This window comes from Anarhichas minor, unplaced genomic scaffold, assembly GCF_050575085.1.
Source record: "Anarhichas minor isolate MPS153535 unplaced genomic scaffold, ASM5057508v1 ptg000011l, whole genome shotgun sequence".
In the NCBI taxonomy this organism is placed as follows: Eukaryota; Metazoa; Chordata; class Actinopteri; order Perciformes; family Anarhichadidae; genus Anarhichas; species Anarhichas minor.
In genome coordinates this window covers 9,066,017-9,084,293 of record NW_027466457.1, presented here as the reverse complement: position 1 = coordinate 9,084,293, position 18,277 = coordinate 9,066,017, and the positions used below count along the sequence as shown (strand labels likewise).

Here is an 18,277-nt window from a genome sequence, read left to right as displayed (position 1 = left end):
GATTTATTAAAAAAAAAAAAAAAACAAATTCAAAATCTGTTCCCCACAGCCATGGAAGGACATGTGCTTCAAACTCATCCACACATTGTCCAAAATACACAAAATATAATAGATAATAGACACAATCTAATAATAGATTGGTACAAAAAACAACAAACTAAAAAGTGAAACAACAGCCTATTGAATACCACATCATCACAATCTGACAAGACGACTCACAGGTTTTCAAGTAACGAGCATTCGGACACGAATCTTAACTTCTGTTTCAAGTCTAATACTGTATTACTGTAATAACCATCTACTGAGGACGTTTCCAAAGAAGACTTGAGTGACACTGATATCAATATGACACTGTCTCTGACTGACTGGCGACACATAAATATTCTGTCTTTCAATTTCACTTCATAAAGAAATGATTGGCTTGGATTTTATATTTTCTGTTATATAAATATCATATCACACCTACTCACAGAATAACACCAACAGCCACGAAATGACACACCAAGGCCTGAAATCCAGAGCTTCAGGAACAAGTAGTCATTAAGCATTTACATGTACGGGTAAGTGGGAGAATTTGCCAAAGGGGTGAAAATATCCATCACTTCATACAATGCGATGACCACCTACAACAATGATTATTAATATTTACTGCATGTCCAACCTGCAAGTGTTTTGGTTTTTCTTTCACTTTTAACCTGTACAACGTTGATTTGGAATGTTTTATCCAATGAACTGAAATCCTAAATACTGCATGTGCTTCACTTTAACATGTAATGATTATTCATTTCACTGAAATCAACTCGCTAAACACATAACCAATGCATAATGACTAAACCAAACAGAATGGTTGAATAAAGGTGATTAAAAGGAGACAAATGCCCGACATGTTGACACTTTCAGGGCTTTACTGGTAGAATTTAAAATCAGCCATCACATCTTTCCTGAGAATGTAACAAATATGCCGAATTTAACTGAGAGGTTCACTGATGCAACTTCTCATCAGTGAATAAAACAACAACCAGGTCACCAAAGCATGAACTTTCCAAGATTCTTTCAAAGATTAAGATTAAGAGTTGTGGAAATACCTGCTCGATACATGTGCTAGATATCGCTTCCAGCAAATGTCTTCTGATTTAAATTATGTTTGAGACAAGTTTTCTTCCTGTTAAATCTGATTATTTTTATATTTTGAAATGCTACTTCTGTTGTCAAGATTTCGGCCTCGTTCAACTTTTTCTTTTTCAACAAAAAAGTAACAAAGTTTACATACAAAGTAAGACAATGATTGGCCGGTATCAAAAAAAGATATGCTCCTAAATAATTAACTTAAAGTTTAACTGTACCCTAAACTTAATGGACTCGTTTGACATAGAAAGCAAAGAAGTGTATTTTGTTGACCCATCCCTTTGACAACACACGTCAGCTGAATATTAAGCAGCTGCATCAACTAAGGGTGGCAAATATTTTTAGCATTTGGTGACCTTCAAGGCTAATGAAAGTAATCACTGTTGACAATATCGCTACTACAGTACATGAAAAAACACATTAAATGTAATCAAAAGAAGTTTTAAAAGTGTGACTCAGGCAGAGGCAGAGAGGTCCCTCTGATGACCACAGGTGAACCTACCTGAATAAACTGATGAAGCTCAGGGGATTGTTTTTAGCTATATTATGTGTCTCCGTTGGAAAGCAACACACACACTGACCCGCTAAAATTGAGCAGCATAAGAGATAAAATAAAAAGAGCCAGCTTAATAGCTGGCTGTTGATTTAAATGTGAAGTGACTTAAATATTACCTCCATGTATGTCAGAATTCAATAAGAGTACACTTCTGGTTGAATTCAGCGTGTGCAGTGTTATAATGAAGGGCAACTAATTCTGAATTGTGTTCTTAATTGATCCCTTTTTATCTCTCCCACTCGGCAGCCCGGCCCCCTCCTCTGCCCTACATCGGTTCGTCGTAGTTGTAGGTGGGAGCTGCTGAGTATTGGTTCTGCTGCACGGCTCCCTGCGCGGCTCCCATGGCCGCCTGCTGAGCCGCCTGCTGGACGTGGGGGTTCTTCCAAGCCCCGCTGGCCCACTCCTCCTGGGCCTTACCCATGCTGCCACCAGTGCCACGGTAGAAGTTGTGAACCTGCAAAAGAAGTTGTTATTCAAAACCAACGGCATGTGGCCTGGAAAACGAGTGGAAAATGTTTTGTATCGGGGCATGTAGGCTACAAGTCTACGACACAGGTTGCGTCTGAAATTCCATACTAACATGCTATTTAGTACGCTGAAACAGTATGTGAGATTTTAACAACAACGTTCATAGCAGATAATGGCTTTGTAACATCACTAATTTTAGCTTAAAGAAGTAGAAATGTATAAGTCACCTTTGTCAGGGCGATGAAGGAGAGTACAGCCACCGCAGTAAACATGATGGTGGGAATCAGCATCACCACAGCTGACCCAATGTTGGTGTTGAAGAAGGTAATGGTAGCCAGCCAGCCACTGATGGGAACAACAAGAGAGTTAGTAAATACTCATGACCTCATGACCTATGACAATGCAAAATTGTTCGAAAATATGTGTGATCATTGGTTTACGGCAGAGGTTTTCTAACTGTGCGGCGGGAGTTTGGGAGAGTTCAAGAGGGGTACAGAGGGAGACACTTCAGGCAAAGACATTGCATGATGTGAAAGAGACAGGTGCATGCTGGTGCAGTTAAGGTACTTTAAAACCCGTAGCGCCAAAACTCACACTCCTCACACTCATCTGAGTCATAACTAAGTCAAATCTGAACACTCAGATATGATAGAAGTGTTTTTGGATTCAGTGTGACTTACGCTTCCCCAGGATAGCATTATCTCTCCATCAAAAAAATAATCAAAAATCCAAATATATTTTAGAAGAATGGTGTTTTTTTTAAATATCTTTTATTTGTCACCCATCTGTATTTACGCTTCATATCAAACATATCTGTGTTTGTCAAAGCTCTTACCACACTCCCCAGCCTGGAATGCCAACAGTCTGGATAATACTGATCACCACCTGCGCCATGAAGACGAAGAAGAAAGCCATGAAGTTGAAAGAGCTGTCGGTCCTGCATGGAGAGAATAATAAACATCAAGACTGATGTGATCCAGCAGGACAGCAGGTAAAAGATGTTGAGTAAGCTCAACGTGGAACCAGCTCACTTGAATGCCTTGTAGATGGGCCTGAACCAGCACACGTAGGAGCAGGGGGTGAAGAGGAGGAGCCACAGGATGGCCATGCCGAAGTTGGTCGCTCCACCTCCTCCACACATCCACGCCAGACAGCCAATCAGATTAAAAGCCAGTGTGGCGCTATTCACTGTCAACATCAGAGAGAAGGAGCGAGGATCAAAACAAGACAGAGTGAAGATCCCACAGGCTGCATTAGTCATAATTCAGCAGGACTGACTCACTATGAATCTCAGCTAATACTCAACACCAGAAGTCCAGTTCTATACTAAAGCTATGAAGCACACACAGCACACCGTTTCTACTGTACAAGTACCAAACAGTTTGTTGAGACTAATCTCCTTTTTCATCAGACTTACATTCCTGTTTTCAATTGGCAGAACCTATGTGGTGATGAAAAAGACACCATGATGCTCACATGAATACATTTTGACACATTACTTTACTGTTACCACTAAGAGCTGTAACTATTGTTTGTTTTCTTCATCTTAATCTTGATCTGCCAATTATTTTTTATATTAATAGATAAGTCGTTTAGTCTATGTAATGATTGAGATGTCTTCAAATATCTTGTTTTTCTTTCAACCAAACCTTAAAGATATTAAATCTTCAGTGACTTTCAACAAAGAAAAGCAGCAAATTCTCACAATTAAGAAATATGCTATTTTTGCTTGAAAAATACCTCAAACTAGTAATTTTTTGGAGATCAACTTGATCAAAATCCACCTGCGCTCCCGTTTTAGATTTGTAAAGATTTTGTTAGTCAAAAGAAAGAGCAAAACGCAAATGTGTAAAACTAACTTAGACACAATATTTCAATCCATGCATACAAATGCAAAAGATAACGTAAAATATATTCTCTGTGACAGTGAGACTGGTTAATCTGGTCTCACAGCTATACTGGAGTGTCTATGATGTTTGGCTCTCACGATGTTTTGGGTAAAACAAAGTGACACGGCATAAGAAACATAGAATCCGTAGACAGGTTAACAGTTTATACCACGACGCCAGCAACACACATGAAACTTGAGTTGTGGTAAAAGATGTTGTACATGCAATACTGTACTGCAACTTAACAGTCAACACAAACTTTCACTGCAGGGGCACTCACAGATCCATAGGTAGTAGAGCCTTTTGCACATGGTGCGATGCTGGTCTGGGATCTCATTGAAGTCTTGATAAAAACATGGCCTGAGGGGGATGAATCGAGGCAGGGGAGGGAAGTTGTTTTCTAGGACACAAAGACACAGTTCAACCCAGCGTCCCACACACTAAATTCATAAAGAAATCAAGACAGCTGCATGAAGGATTACAATTTATAAATGGGTTGTTTTTGTGCAGAGACTCACTATCTAGTTGAACAGAAGGGAAAAGCTTACCTGCCATGATGACTGTTCAGTATTTTCCTCCACAATCACACAGACTTTGATCTCAGCTGCCTTGAAAACCAGACTGCAGAGAAATAACAGAGCTGGTTTATTAAGTGCAGCATCACTCACTCACACTGCTCTCCTTGTGGGCAACGGGCCACAATCCTCCACAGGCCTTCCTGTGGATGCATTCACTTCACTGCAATAAAAGAGTTTATATCCCTGCATGGTTATATTAGAGGTGGTGCCCAGCCCTTTTGCTGTATCCACCCCTATTGAAGCATCATTCATTAACTCGACAGACAAACACGTTTTAATGGTAGCATTTACAGCTGTGTAATCCGCGCGGGTGGGGGTGGTGGGGGGACAGTGTGGCCTTGTCGCGATTCCTAAAATGAAGGCTATTCATAACCTGAATATATGAACGCAAAATAGGCGTTACAGGCCTACAGAGTTTACAGATTGGACTATCTATGACAGAGATGTTTGTCTAGCTCTTTAACCTGCAAACACGCTATAATGAATCACCCTAAACGTCACTTGAGTGGGTCTGTAATCCACATTTCAATGCATATGATGGTGGATGGGGAGCATATAGCTCTGAAGGGCATCTTTCGACCACAGAATAAAGCAATCTCTGCCAAGAAAAACAGACTGATCCCGGTTGCTTTAAATGCTTTTAGATCTTTAAACTGTCCGCTATGTGCATTTGTTTCCGCGGATGGCAGTGATGCTGCAGCAGGGCACAGAGCATCGTGATCACAGGCGGAGGAGCGTCCTTCAGCCTGTGCGACACGGTGCATTTGGTGCTTCCTCTTCATCCCGACGCCGAGCAGGTCAAGCCCAAACTCCCCACAATAAACCACACAGGATACAGATTTCTAGGTTTTTCTGAAGCTAGAATCCTGTTATTTGAATAGCCTAACCCCCCCCCCCCCCATCCTGTGATCTGTAATAAATGAAAATGCCGTGATTAAAGCCTTACCTCCAGTTTAGTCAGTTTAGAATCCCTCCGTTCGTTTAAATAGCATTATATGGATTAATCTGCATTAAAACACAATGGAGGAAACGGCCAGATCTGCAGCTGCTTAGACAGAAATATCTTACGTTATTCCTCAAATGACGGGTTTGGGAGTAAGGGGCGGTCACGTGACGTACGGTCTTTTCTTTACGCGCATATCTCCCCTCCTCCCCATCCGCTGGTTTTACCCGCCCGGGCAGGACCAGGGCCAAGAAAACAAGGGGTTGTGTTGCTGGCCTGATCCGACCAATCAGAAAGCAGGAATATTTCAATAAGTCCCGCCCCCTGATGCTGTCCACAGTGCTGAAAATCAAAGAGGGCATCACACAATCTGATGTGATTGGCCGCCTGTTATCACATTATCAAATATACGAAGCATACTAATGTCACAGATACAAGTAAAAAGATGTAGCCTATCTCAGTATTAGGCTACTCTGAGGGAAAATAATAAAACTTAATGAACAGGATGCATACCCTAAGATAGCAGAGTATACATTTACTACTTTTTTAGACATTTTTTGTACCCAAGTAAGAAATTTAAGGCAAGTGTATTTTTGTTGCACATTTTAAAAACAAAGGCAATTCAAAAAACTTTCCGTGATGCGTAAAACATTGAAACACAAATTGAAAGTAAAGCAAACATTTTGAATCAAATAGGTAAAAATAACTAAATAAATACAAAATGCATAAAGATGTCCGTGCAAGGTGAAAAAAAAGTGCTCAGGGTACAGTGAAAGGCGGTGGTAAAACACAAATGTTTGCAGTAGGTCGATTTATTTTGACGTGTACAAAATAATTAGAAAACTAAATAAGAATAACCAATAATAATAACATATCAGCAAATTCTCAATAAACTATGTAAATTATTAAATATTAACACATACGGTCCTCCCCCCTGTCTGAAAGCATATTTTGTATGTCATGCTGGAAGGCTTTGTTTGGTTTGTCTGTGCAGGTTTGTGACATAGGTTTGGTTTATCTCGGCCTTTTCCTAACAAAAGCCTTTAGCAGTCAGTGTCATGGTAAGCTTTAGGTATAGACTGTAAACGATCAGATGTTGCTGCTCAAGACACACACAAAAAGAGTTTTAAATCAGATCTGATGTCAGCATTAAAATAGTCTTCAGGTGATGTGTCAGCTCTGGACCCAGTAAGGGGATGTATAGCATGCCCTGTTTTGTCACTAGTTGAGCAAGCAGATTGACATCTTGGGTGCCAAAAATTGTATTTTTAAGGTGAAAATTAAAACACACACACACACACACACACACACACACTGCGTGTATCTACATCATGGCTACAAAAAGTGTGATGCAATTATACAAAGTTTGCCTGAAAGTGTGTGCCTTCTTTCACAAAATGTACCGTGCACTTTTGGTTGATCAGTTTTGTTTGACGCCCCTGCACCTGACAAAGCACGGCTCTGAGCAGCTGTTTTTGCAGGAGGAAGAGTGATTTTGTTTCAGCAGTGAAATTTAAAAGGCTCTCTGGACATATGTTGAATGCTGCTTTCACCTTTCCTCGTACATTTCTAGCTATAGGCTTCCGGAACATAATAGATACACTGTAGCTTCTTTACATTCTATTAGAATGTAAAGAAGTTACATTCTAATACAATGTAACTTCTTTACATTCTAATAGAATGTAAATAAGTTACATTCTAATAGAATGTAAAGAGGTTACAGTGTTGCCTTTTGTTTTCTTTCCACAAGAACGTAATTTTGTCAGGTTGATAAAAAAATGTCACTTTACTTCCTGACATTATTGTTATTAAATAGAACGAAGATGAACAAGTCACACCAAACATGTATTGGCATTTTTACCAAAGTTAGTTGTGTGCTCGTCCTCTGTCTTTACTGACACACCCCTTACGCCTTTCCACTCGCTTAAACTGCCACGTTTGTGCTTACTCTTCTCACCTATGCACGGAAATGTCATAATTCCTATATTTCTACGGGTCATGAACGCAGCAGTTCGTTAAGCTAACGTTAGCGCTTCCTGCTATGAGTTGAGCAAGACTGAAGGTAAGGGAAACACTTATATAAAACTAGTGTTTTTACTGTGAAATAGGTATGTGTGCCACCTGGATGTATTCTTAATATGTTCAGGCTCCCACAGCATTCCGGTAATGCTGTATATGTCATCAGTAACGTTATCCAGTGACATATATGTTAGCAGACCTTCACTTGTTGTAGCGTTAGCTTAGCTAATGTTAGCTAGCATAGCTTCATCACACCCTGCTACACTAATCAAGAGTTAACTTTAACGTTACTAAATAACCTGACGCAGGACTCATCCAGGAACTTCCGTTATTTAACGTTACAGCTCAGGAAAAATAACTGTAGCCTTTGCTGGACTTTTTGTGTTCGTGTCAGTTTTTGTTTTGATGTTGACCTAAAAAGTTAAAGGGACAGCAGACTATTGATACAAGTAACAGAGCTCAACTTGGCTCGAGCATATCTAGGTGTAATGACAAATTTAGTTTCTCTGTCAGAAAATGTCTTCCCTTCAAAGTAAAAGAAGATGATCAACAGAAATGAATCTGTTGTCATTTTGATATTAATTCATCACGTTAAGCCTTTTTTTTTTAATGAAAAAAAATGTAATTTCTTTCTGTGGTTCCAGCTTCTTAAATGGGATGATTTGTTGTATAGTAAATAGTAAATAGACTATTTGGGGCATCTGGACTGTTGGTTTGAAAAAAGTATTTCGTCGTTTCGAAATTGTGATTTGCATTTCTCACAGATCATGCAATTGATCAATTCATGAGGAAAACAATCACCAGATTAACTGATAATAAAAATAACAGATTTTAATGAGAGTGCCCAGTTTGGCACAACACACCAGTGTTTAACTAATTTCTCTTCGCCCTCACACACGTTGTCGTGAGGTGTTTGCTGTGCGGTTTATTCTTTGGCTGTGTTATCTTATCACCTCGTGTCTTCAGTGCTGGGAATGCAGCCGCCGGTCCCACCTGAGGCAGTCAGAGAGCTGGTGTGCTCCTGTCTGCACAGAGACCCAGTAGCAGCAGACCTCCGCTGCAGCCTGTTTGTTGCTGCTGCACAGACCTACAAGAGGGACTCTTTGCTCAGACCCTTCCCCCCTCGATACATAAGTGGTGACAATAAGAACTTTGAGGAGCTGGTGAGATATATATATATATATATATACCGACAGCCACAAGTTTTTAACACTCTCTATTGTAGCATTTATGCTTAAATGTAAGCTTGTATTACATGTATTTTTAGGGGTATTCGCAATGACCATGTCTCCAACATTTGATCAAAAGGTGTTGAGACCATTTTGCTTTGCAGTATACATGTATACTGTGTATTACAGATTTGTGTCTTAGTTTCTGTGGGCATTGTCATGATATAGAATGACGATGCCCACATTGACATTAACACAGAGATGACCGCTCTGTTTCAGAGAGATACATGGTCCAAAGAAAACACAGCTTCACATGCAGTGAATGGGAAGACAAGACCTTCTATGGACAAGTGTGACTACTCTTGTGGCAATGAGATCAAAAAAAAAAAAAGTGAATTTTCTTCTCTAGTTGGCAGATGTGCACTCTTTGCCTGGTGTGAGAGAGTTGGTGAGACTACGACCCAGAGACGGAGCTCATCATCTGGCTCTCACACACTGGATTCTCTCTTCAAAGAGCTTTGCTGTAAAGACACTACAGAAAGATGAGGTACACCACTACAAGTATAAACACAGATATGTCTACTTCCCGCTTTCTTTGTTTACAGTGTGTATTTAAACTCTTACCAGTATGCCAAACTTTGTAACCTGACGGAAAACGATGGGCTTTCTGCGCCTGTGCCTGACTTCCTGTTTGAGTTGGAGTACTGTGATCAGATGAACGCCAGGTTTGAGAAGACGAGGGAAGGCAGAGACGTCTTCTATGCATTCCACGGGAGCCGTCTGGAAAACTTTCACTCCATCATTCACAATGGGCTGCACTGCCACCTCAACAAGGTTGGTGCAGTCATCACTGCTGTTGAGATGTTCTGTTGTTTCTGCCCGACACTCTGGTTTATTGTCTTCATATCGTGTGCAGAACTCGGTGTTTGGAGAGGGGACCTACCTCACCAGTGACCTCAGCATGGCTGTCCTCTACAGTCCACACAGCAGCGGCTGGAGAGAAAGTCTTCTGGGCCCTCTGCTCAGCTGTGTTGCCATGTGTGAAGTCATTGATCACCCGCATGTTAAGTGCCAGGTGAAGAAGAAAGGTGCGTGAACTCTGTGACTCGCAGAATAACAAAAAATTGTAAATCCTGCAACACTGATTTTTTTTTTGAATCGCTTCATGTCAAAATGAGCCACTCATTTCCTAATTCAGATTCTGAGATCATTGACCGTCAGCGCTCAAGAGCAAAGAACAGCGAAGGAGGCGACGTACCGCAGAACTACTTTGTAGTCACCAACAATCAGCTTTTGCGAGTCAAATACCTGCTCGTGTACTCTCAGAGGAAGCACCTGTCCAGGTAAGAATTACTTGACAAATTACACATAAAAACATTTTTTTTGAGGGCTGTGCAAACGTCTACGACACTTTTTCATACATGTAAACCTAAACCAAGGAGATGTGTCATGATGTTATTCATTATAAATTGAAAAACATGCTTGTGCTGCCCAGCAGGACTCGAATACTTAAAAGGCGATGTGGGAAAGCTAAATTTTTTAAGTTCAACAAAAGCACAATGTTGTTTTCTACTCAACGACGTAAAAGTAACTCGAACAAGATGAAGGAAAGCTTCTCACTGTGGTCAGCGGTGACGATAATATATAATTATGTACTTAATGCAAACACACTCGTGATCGTCAGGCTTGTGACAGACGAGAGGCTTTTGGTTGGTGCTGGTAAACAAAAGGTTATCTTTGTGTTTTTCTTCTTCAGACGTTCCCGCAGCACCTCCTGGCTCCTCAGCCACCATTTTGCCATCATGATGAGTCTCTACTTCCTGCTGCTCATCTTCATCGGTGCCTTTAACTCCACCACCTTCGTATCCTTTTGGAACAGACTGTTTAGGTGACAAGAAAAAATGTTTATTATCCGCAGTGCCTTCGTGATCGGAGACTGACGAGAGGCCGGAGCAAAGATACAGTTTTATGCACCTTTTATACTGACTTCTCTCTACAATCATTCTTACGTCTACAAATAACCATAATTGCTATTATTCTGTTATATGCAGTTATAACCTATGTTTTCAAATAGCAAATATTGGGATACATTTTTTTTTAAATGGATAATTAGACCATTCTGCATTATGAAAATGTTATGCAATGTTTCACCTGTAATTAGTTTGTTTTAGTAAACATCCTGTGTTTTAGATAAGATCTGTTGCTGTGTGGTCTTTCTAAACAAAGTGTTCAAAGAACAAAAACAGCAATTTGTTTCAATAACAAAAGAGTCGAGTGATAAGATCTCTTTTTGGTTTATCATGTATTAAAGGTGCAGTGTGTAGGATTTGGCGTCATCTAGTGTTTAGGTTGCATATTGCAAGCAACCGCAACTTCTCCCGGCGGTGTGACGGGTAACTTCGGTGGCCGACGCCAAAACACAAATGGCTCTATCCAATGTTTAGTTTGTCCTTTATGGGCTACTGTAGAAACATGGCGGACGGCTCCATGAAGAGGGCCGACTCTGTAGGTAGATATAAACGGCTAATTCTAAGGTAACAAAAACATGAAACTATTGTTATTTATACTTAATAATATTATATTCCATTTCTGCCAATAGATCCCACCTAAATGCTGCACACTGTTCCTTTTATGTACTGAGAACTTTTAGCACATTAACTGATCACATTGACTCATTAGTGTCGGTGGTGCAGTCAGTTGGTCCAGCACTAATGACAATGTCCCAATTTAAATTCTTACTTTTTAATGATATGATTATGCATCACTCAGTTATGGGTCGGGACATTTTTTTTTTTTTTATAACTCATGATTTTCGTGTAATTTTGAGGTATTGAATATAACCACTATTAATAAAGAAAATATATATACTGTGGCCATTTTGTTTGTGCTGACATACTGTATAATAATAATGGATCATCGAAAGGCCACGGATAACCTCACTGATAATGATTTAGGATATGCTTTTATATCCTTATATTGGTACATGAAATAAACTGTACGTCCGCTCAAAGGCATGAGCTTCTGAACATTTGTTACACTAATAAAGCAATACTTGATTTCATTTATTTTCAATGAGGTTAGTTTGTTTGAAAGTTGACTTAAAGATCTTACTGTGGTTGACTCTAAAGATTTATCACACAATATTCAGGCTGAGAGAAATCTCTGCAGCTGCATCCCGTACATCCAAATTCTACTTGAAGGTCACTCTTTCATAATCATCTCATGTACTTTTCTATTGTTTTGCGTTGTATTCAAACTTTAACATTCTTCTGACGGGGGCACATTTATTACCGCTGGCACGCAGACAGTCCTTTGTTATGCGTTGTTTTTATCAGTTAAAAGAAAGTGAGACGGCGATATGGGATTGATAACAGAGGCGGCCTGCTTTGGTGACAGATCCTGTCCTTTTAATCGACACCTGATATGCGGATTGGTTTCCACAGTTAGAACAATAAATGTACCAAAAGAAGAAGAATTTCAATTGTTTTTTGTAGTCTGCCATAAAACCTAATAACGACTATAACAACTAATTAACTGAAATGATGAAATTAGTATTATATTTACACATTTTACAAGCAGGAAAGTTTGTGAAATTTTAGTATTGAATATTTTATATATATTCTGGTAGGCGATAGTATCCAGATTTGTAAACAATTAGAGTGCCTTGTATTTAACAATGATTTCATTAATCTAGCCATAAAGCTTGTGTAACACAGAGAACAGACACAGGACAAGGAGCTGCACTTTCCTCTCTTCTGTCCCATTAAACACCAGACAGTATTAAGATGTCACCGTAATTTAGTGATGCAGATGACTAACAAGTTGAATGAAGATGAAAGAAAACGCAAGCCTTTGTTTTGGTATAAAAAAAACGGTTCCTTCTTGCGAAACCCTTCAGATAAACTGCTTCTCCTCTTTAGAAGTGGCTCACATTGGAAGGACACAGAACAAACTGTCCATTGTTGGTCCACACTTTATTCCCTTTCTGTACGAGCTTCATTATTGCTGCCTCATAAACCGTCTGTTATTCAATAACCATCAACTGTCAGGGGGGCAGCGATGGCAGAGGGGACTCCAGACGCTTCCCTTCTTCTGTGAACCAGAAAAACTCCCGAAATAGGAACAATTCAAACAGAAGAGAGGAAGCTCTAGACTGATATGATGGTTTAATTTACTACATTGTTGTACCCAAATTATCCCACTTCATTTCTCAGCCTCAGGAGTTCTTTTTTTTACTTGTTCCAATGCAGGAGTTCAAATTGGTTCAATCATTGATGGTTTAACATTCACTATAAAGGGAGTTCTTTGTAGAAGACTGACCTTGAGAAGAGGATGCTCTGCTTAAAATGCTAATACAACCATGCTAACATGCTGCAATGGCAATGTGCCTGATGTTAAGCAGGTATAAGGTTTATCTTATTTACCATCTCAGTTTTGCATGTTAGCATGCTAGCATTTGCTAAATAACACTAAACATACAGAACAGCTGAGGCTGATGGGAATACCGTTAGTTGTGCAGGTGTTTGGTCATAAAAGTATTGGACACATTAATATTGTGTCCTCATGATGGTTCTACATGAAAAGTAAGATGATTAATCCTGAATGGGACATGAATGTCTGAACTGAGCTTCATGGCGATCCATCTAAGTTGTTGAGGTATTTGGGTCCAAATGGACAAAAGGAAATATGTCTTGCAGGAAGACACACACATATACACACAAAAGATACAATCAACTATGTAAAAAGTATTGCTAAAACTCTCAACCCAATCAAAAACATCGCCATTGTTCCCTCTTGATTAATAAAATCAAAGTACAGTACGACATATCGTTTTTATTTCTCATGATTTAATAATACATTACATTTCATAGGTTTTTATTCAGGTTTACATTGTATACAACATGTTGAATAAAGAAGTGTATAGCTGCCCTTTTCTGTTTTGCTACATGAACTAGTGAAGATGTCCTCTCTCTCTACATAGAGAACTACTTGGCTGTGTTTGGACAGGCTGGCACCAAACACAGAAAATGCCCCTCAGGATGACTCTACGGAAGGAAAAACAGAAAGACAAAGTGTTGGATTAATGGGGGAAGTGCTTCGAGGCAGTACAAGCGTAATGAAGAAACACAGTTTATTGATGTAGCTGGTGCTTTTCCTCCCAAAATACCTGCAGGTTGTTGTGGCATACGGGATTACGAGTGGCTCTCAGGTGATTGTGCACACACTTTCCAAAGCGTTGCAGGCAGGGGGAATCGGAGGGGGTGCAGGTCTGAGGGCATGATGGGGGTTTCAGCAGCAGACAGCTTGAACAGGAGGTGTGTTGGCAGGAGCCCTGGCATGCTGTCTTTTCCAGAGACACAGACCTAAAGAGCAGGAGATTTAGATTTCTGTTAAAAAAATGCAGCAGGAGAAGATACTAAGTGTAAAACGCCTTTCTTTCTTATTTTTAAGTCACCTGGCAGAGCAGACTTCAGAGGTGTTGGCCTGACAGTATTCCCTGGTGCACTCTGGGTGACAGCTCTCTGGATCCAGCGATTCAATCACTGCACAAAACAACAGTTTCAAAGACACGGGCACAAGGCATATTAGATGTTTGAAATTTAATATTTGCATCTTTTCCCGAGCAGCAACACATCACGAACATCTCTATAATCTCGTACTACGTCTGATACCGTATCTATAACAGTGACCACTCTGTTCCCCATGAGGAGATAAGAGGTGTAATTACGGCTTAGCTTTCAGCACAAACCTCTGAATCAAAGGAAGCCTTGACCACACTATCAGTCTTCACTGCTCATAAACAAGATGTACCACATTGGCAGCGTTCCCTCTACGATGATACTAAATAATTCAGCTTTTCAGAGGAAAATCTTGTACTTTTAACTTACTTGCATTTATTTCACAGCTATAGTTATTCACAAAACCAGAAATACAATGCATTGCTAAAGATTACATTTTCCAACAGTATATAAAATAGTCAGCTGCAACATTTAAATGAATCTGTAATATTAGTACGATGATATAATAAATGTAACACTAACAGCAGCAATCCTACTGCATGATGGGTACTTTTAGTTTTGATACTTTTAAGTACATTTCTCCGACAGTGCTTTGACATATTGACTACAGGACTTTTACTTGTAAGGGAGTATTTATACATTGTGATATTGCTGTTAAAAACATGTGTTTTTGAGTTTATATTGACTTGTTAAGATTGCTGCATCTTTTTTAAAATACATTCAATTAATCTGGTTAATTAATTTAACAATAAATGTGGCTCACTGTGGCATAATATATGGATCAATGATTAGAAAGTCATCACATCACCTGCTCGGTCCTGCTGAGTTTATAAACCATAATCTCACCTGCTCTGCAGATGCCTTTGCGCTCTGCGTCTGGTTTGTCAGCTGTTGCGTCCTGGTAAACACACACCAGACCCTCGTCACACTTGCCCAGATAGTCCCACGTTCCTCCACAGGTCTCCCCCTCTGCTCTGGCACAGACGGGGCAGCAGCCGCACACACCCGTCGTGACACCCCCTTTACACTGGAGCTTCAGCGCCCGTCGGGAGGAGCAGTGTATCCGCTCGCAGGGCGGGCAGTGGAGAGCCTGAAGCTGCTGAGCTGCTCCAGAGGAAGTTTCCTGTTCCTGTGAACTGAACGCCCCCAACAAGGCACTGAGAAAGAAGAGCATCCACATCCTCTATCAACCTGTTATCCTGAGGTGAGAACACTCGACAGCAGCTTTTTATATTTAGTTGTCTGCCCCTGGGATAACGCAGCAGCAAGGCTTCATAGTTTATGAGCCACAACCTCCACCCCCCACCAGCAGCCAATAGATGAGGCCAGAGGGGTTTGCTCCCTCTAAATACACAGTTAACTAACTATCCCCAAGTCTTATCTTCACACTGTCAACAGTGGGATTTTGTTTTGACATAATTCTTCCTTTTGAACATTTGTTAGATAAGTCTGATGAAGACTGGCCCCCTTTGTATTTGGAGTCACATGACCTCTGGAAGGGGCAATTCAGTGCACACCTACAATCAGGTAATGACCTATTTCTTGAAAGAACAAAAGGATCAATTGTGTACACAACAGTAAAAGATGACTACTGTCACTATTAAGTTACACTGGAGGTTTTAACATTCTGCTTTTTATCTGGCTTCTTTCTTACAGGGCAGCACAACGAGCAGCTAAAGAGTGTATTTCAGGCATGAGGGGATTATGTGATCAAATAATTACCCTCTTATTCAATTTAAAAAATGTACATTAAATATGTTTTTATTTCTACAGTAACTAGAGAAAATGCTTTACACTTAAAGAATAAAGCAAAGTATTATGTAGCTAAATTAAAGCCATAATATCACAAAGTAACCACATATTTGGCAACGTTACACTATTAGATAAATAGAAATGTATCTGGTTTATTAAAGTCAATGATTGTGTGTTGTAGATTTTGAGATTATATATTCGATGATGCACTAGAAACAGGCGGGCGAGCACCTGCCTTTGTTCACACTGTGACTATACAATACTTTTTTCTATCCTACTTAAAATGTTTATTAATGTTTGCAAAATATGCGCCTGTTTTTGAAGGTCACATGAGTTAAGAATGTTCCAGAAAAATATTGAAAAAAGTAATAACTCTGAAAGCGTTTAATGGATTTGATCTTTAAATAAGTAGTTTGAAGGAATAATAATCATCGCAGGGCTTAAAACTTCATTGGCTTTCAAAATGAGATGGCCGTGTGTTTACCATAAACACCACAGGTGTTTTAAAATTAAAATAAAAAACACATTTTAATGAGTTGAGTGGCTCAAACGTGTTCAGTTTGACGGAACTCTTTATACATGTGCAAAAAGAGCCCCTTTAGGGTTCGGTCGTTTGTCCCAACAGACACCTTTTCACTGCAGACATTTTGACTCGTCACAGCAGGAAAAGCACAGGTGTAAATAATATGAACAAAGGACGCTTTCAGATCTTGAGTTCTTCGTACTTGGAACTCACAAGTGAGAATACAAAATTTTTGTATCTTCAACATTTTCTCAGTTTACTTCTTTAAGGTTTCTTTTGGTGCAGTTCCCAGAAGACTCACAGGAACAGCCGTGGATAGTGTTCACTTTAAAGTTTAAGCTTCTTCTAATAAGACAAAACACATACACATATAATTCCATTAAATCACTTATTACACTGCATACAATTACATACATTTTCTCATTATAGTTACTGAGTATGTCAACTCAAAGATCCACTTACAGTTGTGTGAAAAAGTGTTTGCCCCCTTCCTGATTTCTTATTTTTTTGCATGTTTGTCACACTTAAATGTTTCAGATCATCAAACAAATTTAAATATTAGACAAAGATAACACAAGTAAACACAAAATGCAGTTTTTAAATGAAGGTTTTTATTATTAAGGGGGGAAAAAAATCCAAACCTACATGGTCCTGTGTGAAAAAGTGATTGCCCCCCCCCCCCCCCCTGTTAAAACATAAATTAACTGTGGTTTATCACATCTTTGGAAAGCTGAGTTCAATTTCTCTAGCCACACCCAGGCCTGATTACTGCCACACCTGTTCTCAATCAAGAAATCACTTAAATAGGACCTGCCTGACAAAGTGAGGTAGACCAAAAGATCCTCAAAAGCTAGACATCATGCTGCGATCCAAAGAAATTCAGGAACAAATGAGAAACAAAGTAATTGAGATCTATCAGTCTGGAAAAGGTTACAAAGCCATTTCTAAAGCTTTGGGACTCCAGTGAACCACAGTGAGAGCCATTATCCACAAATGGCGAAAACATGGAACAGTGGTGAACCTTCCCAGGAGTGGCCGGCTGACCAAAATTACCCCAAGAGCGCAGCGACGACTCATCCAAGAGGTCACAAAAGACCCCAGAACAACATCCAAAGAACTGCAGGCCTCACTTGCCTCAATTAAGGTCAGTGTTCATGACGCCACCATAAGAAAGAGACTGGGCAAAAATGGCCTGCATGGCAGAGTTCCAAGACGAAAACCACTGCTGAGCAAAAATAACAAAAAGGCTCGTCTCAGTTTTGCCAGAAAACATCTTGATGATCCCCAAGACTTTTGGGAAAATACTCTGTGGACTGACGAGACAAAAGTTGAACTTTTTGGAAGGTGTATGTCCCATTACATCTGGCGTAAAAGTAACACGGCATTTCAGAAAAGGAACATCATACCAACAGTAAAATATGGTGGTGGTAGTGTGATGGTCTGGGGCTGTTTTGCTGCTTCAGGACCTGGAAGACTTGCTGTGGTAAATGGAACCATGAATTCTGCTGTCTACCAAAAAATCCTGAAGGAGAATGTCCGGCCATCTGTTCGTGACCTCAAGCTGAAGCGCACTTGGGTTCTGCAGCAGGACAATGATCCAAAACACACCAGCAAGTCCACCTCTGAATGGCTTAAGAAAAACAAAATGAAGACTTTGGAGTGGCCTAGTCAAAGTCCCGACCTGAATCCGATTGAGATGCTGTGGCATGACCTTAAAAAGGCGGTTCATGCTCGAA

The 18,277-nt window shown here is 39.9% G+C and overlaps 3 protein-coding genes and 1 long non-coding RNA gene across 4 annotated transcripts; 2 read left to right on the top strand and 2 right to left on the bottom strand.

The window, feature by feature from the left end:
- Positions 1-1,937: 1,937 nt before the first annotated feature.
- Positions 1,938-5,188, bottom strand: scamp5a (secretory carrier membrane protein 5a). Its single transcript, XM_076089775.1, has 7 exons — positions 5,118-5,188; positions 4,587-4,659; positions 4,319-4,478; positions 3,181-3,337; positions 2,985-3,086; positions 2,377-2,494; positions 1,938-2,135 (listed from the first exon to the last, which is right to left on the bottom strand). Exons 1-7 carry the CDS (start codon positions 5,186-5,188, stop codon positions 1,947-1,949), a joined length of 870 nt encoding a protein of 289 aa, XP_075945890.1. The 3' UTR covers positions 1,938-1,946.
- A 2,318-nt stretch (positions 5,189-7,506) lies between these two features.
- On the top strand, positions 7,507-11,808 carry parp16 (poly (ADP-ribose) polymerase family, member 16). Its single transcript, XM_076089275.1, has 7 exons — positions 7,507-7,621; positions 8,545-8,741; positions 9,157-9,294; positions 9,375-9,581; positions 9,664-9,835; positions 9,946-10,090; positions 10,504-11,808. Exons 2-7 carry the CDS (start codon positions 8,553-8,555, stop codon positions 10,637-10,639), a joined length of 987 nt encoding a protein of 328 aa, XP_075945390.1. The 5' UTR covers positions 7,507-7,621; positions 8,545-8,552; the 3' UTR covers positions 10,640-11,808.
- Positions 11,809-13,582: 1,774 nt separating this feature from the next.
- LOC142947598 (uncharacterized) lies at positions 13,583-15,584 on the bottom strand. The gene is made up of 4 exons (XM_076089276.1): positions 15,113-15,584; positions 14,203-14,290; positions 13,915-14,110; positions 13,583-13,792 (listed from the first exon to the last, which is right to left on the bottom strand). The coding sequence occupies exons 1-4, from the start codon at positions 15,444-15,446 to the stop codon at positions 13,733-13,735; spliced, it is 678 nt and encodes a 225-aa protein (XP_075945391.1). The 5' UTR covers positions 15,447-15,584; the 3' UTR covers positions 13,583-13,732.
- LOC142947599 (uncharacterized) lies at positions 15,183-16,801 on the top strand. Its single transcript, XR_012953382.1, has 3 exons — positions 15,183-15,470; positions 15,710-15,793; positions 15,923-16,801. It is a non-coding gene; the product is annotated as an uncharacterized LOC142947599 (long non-coding RNA).
- The last annotated feature ends 1,476 nt before the right edge of the window (positions 16,802-18,277 follow it).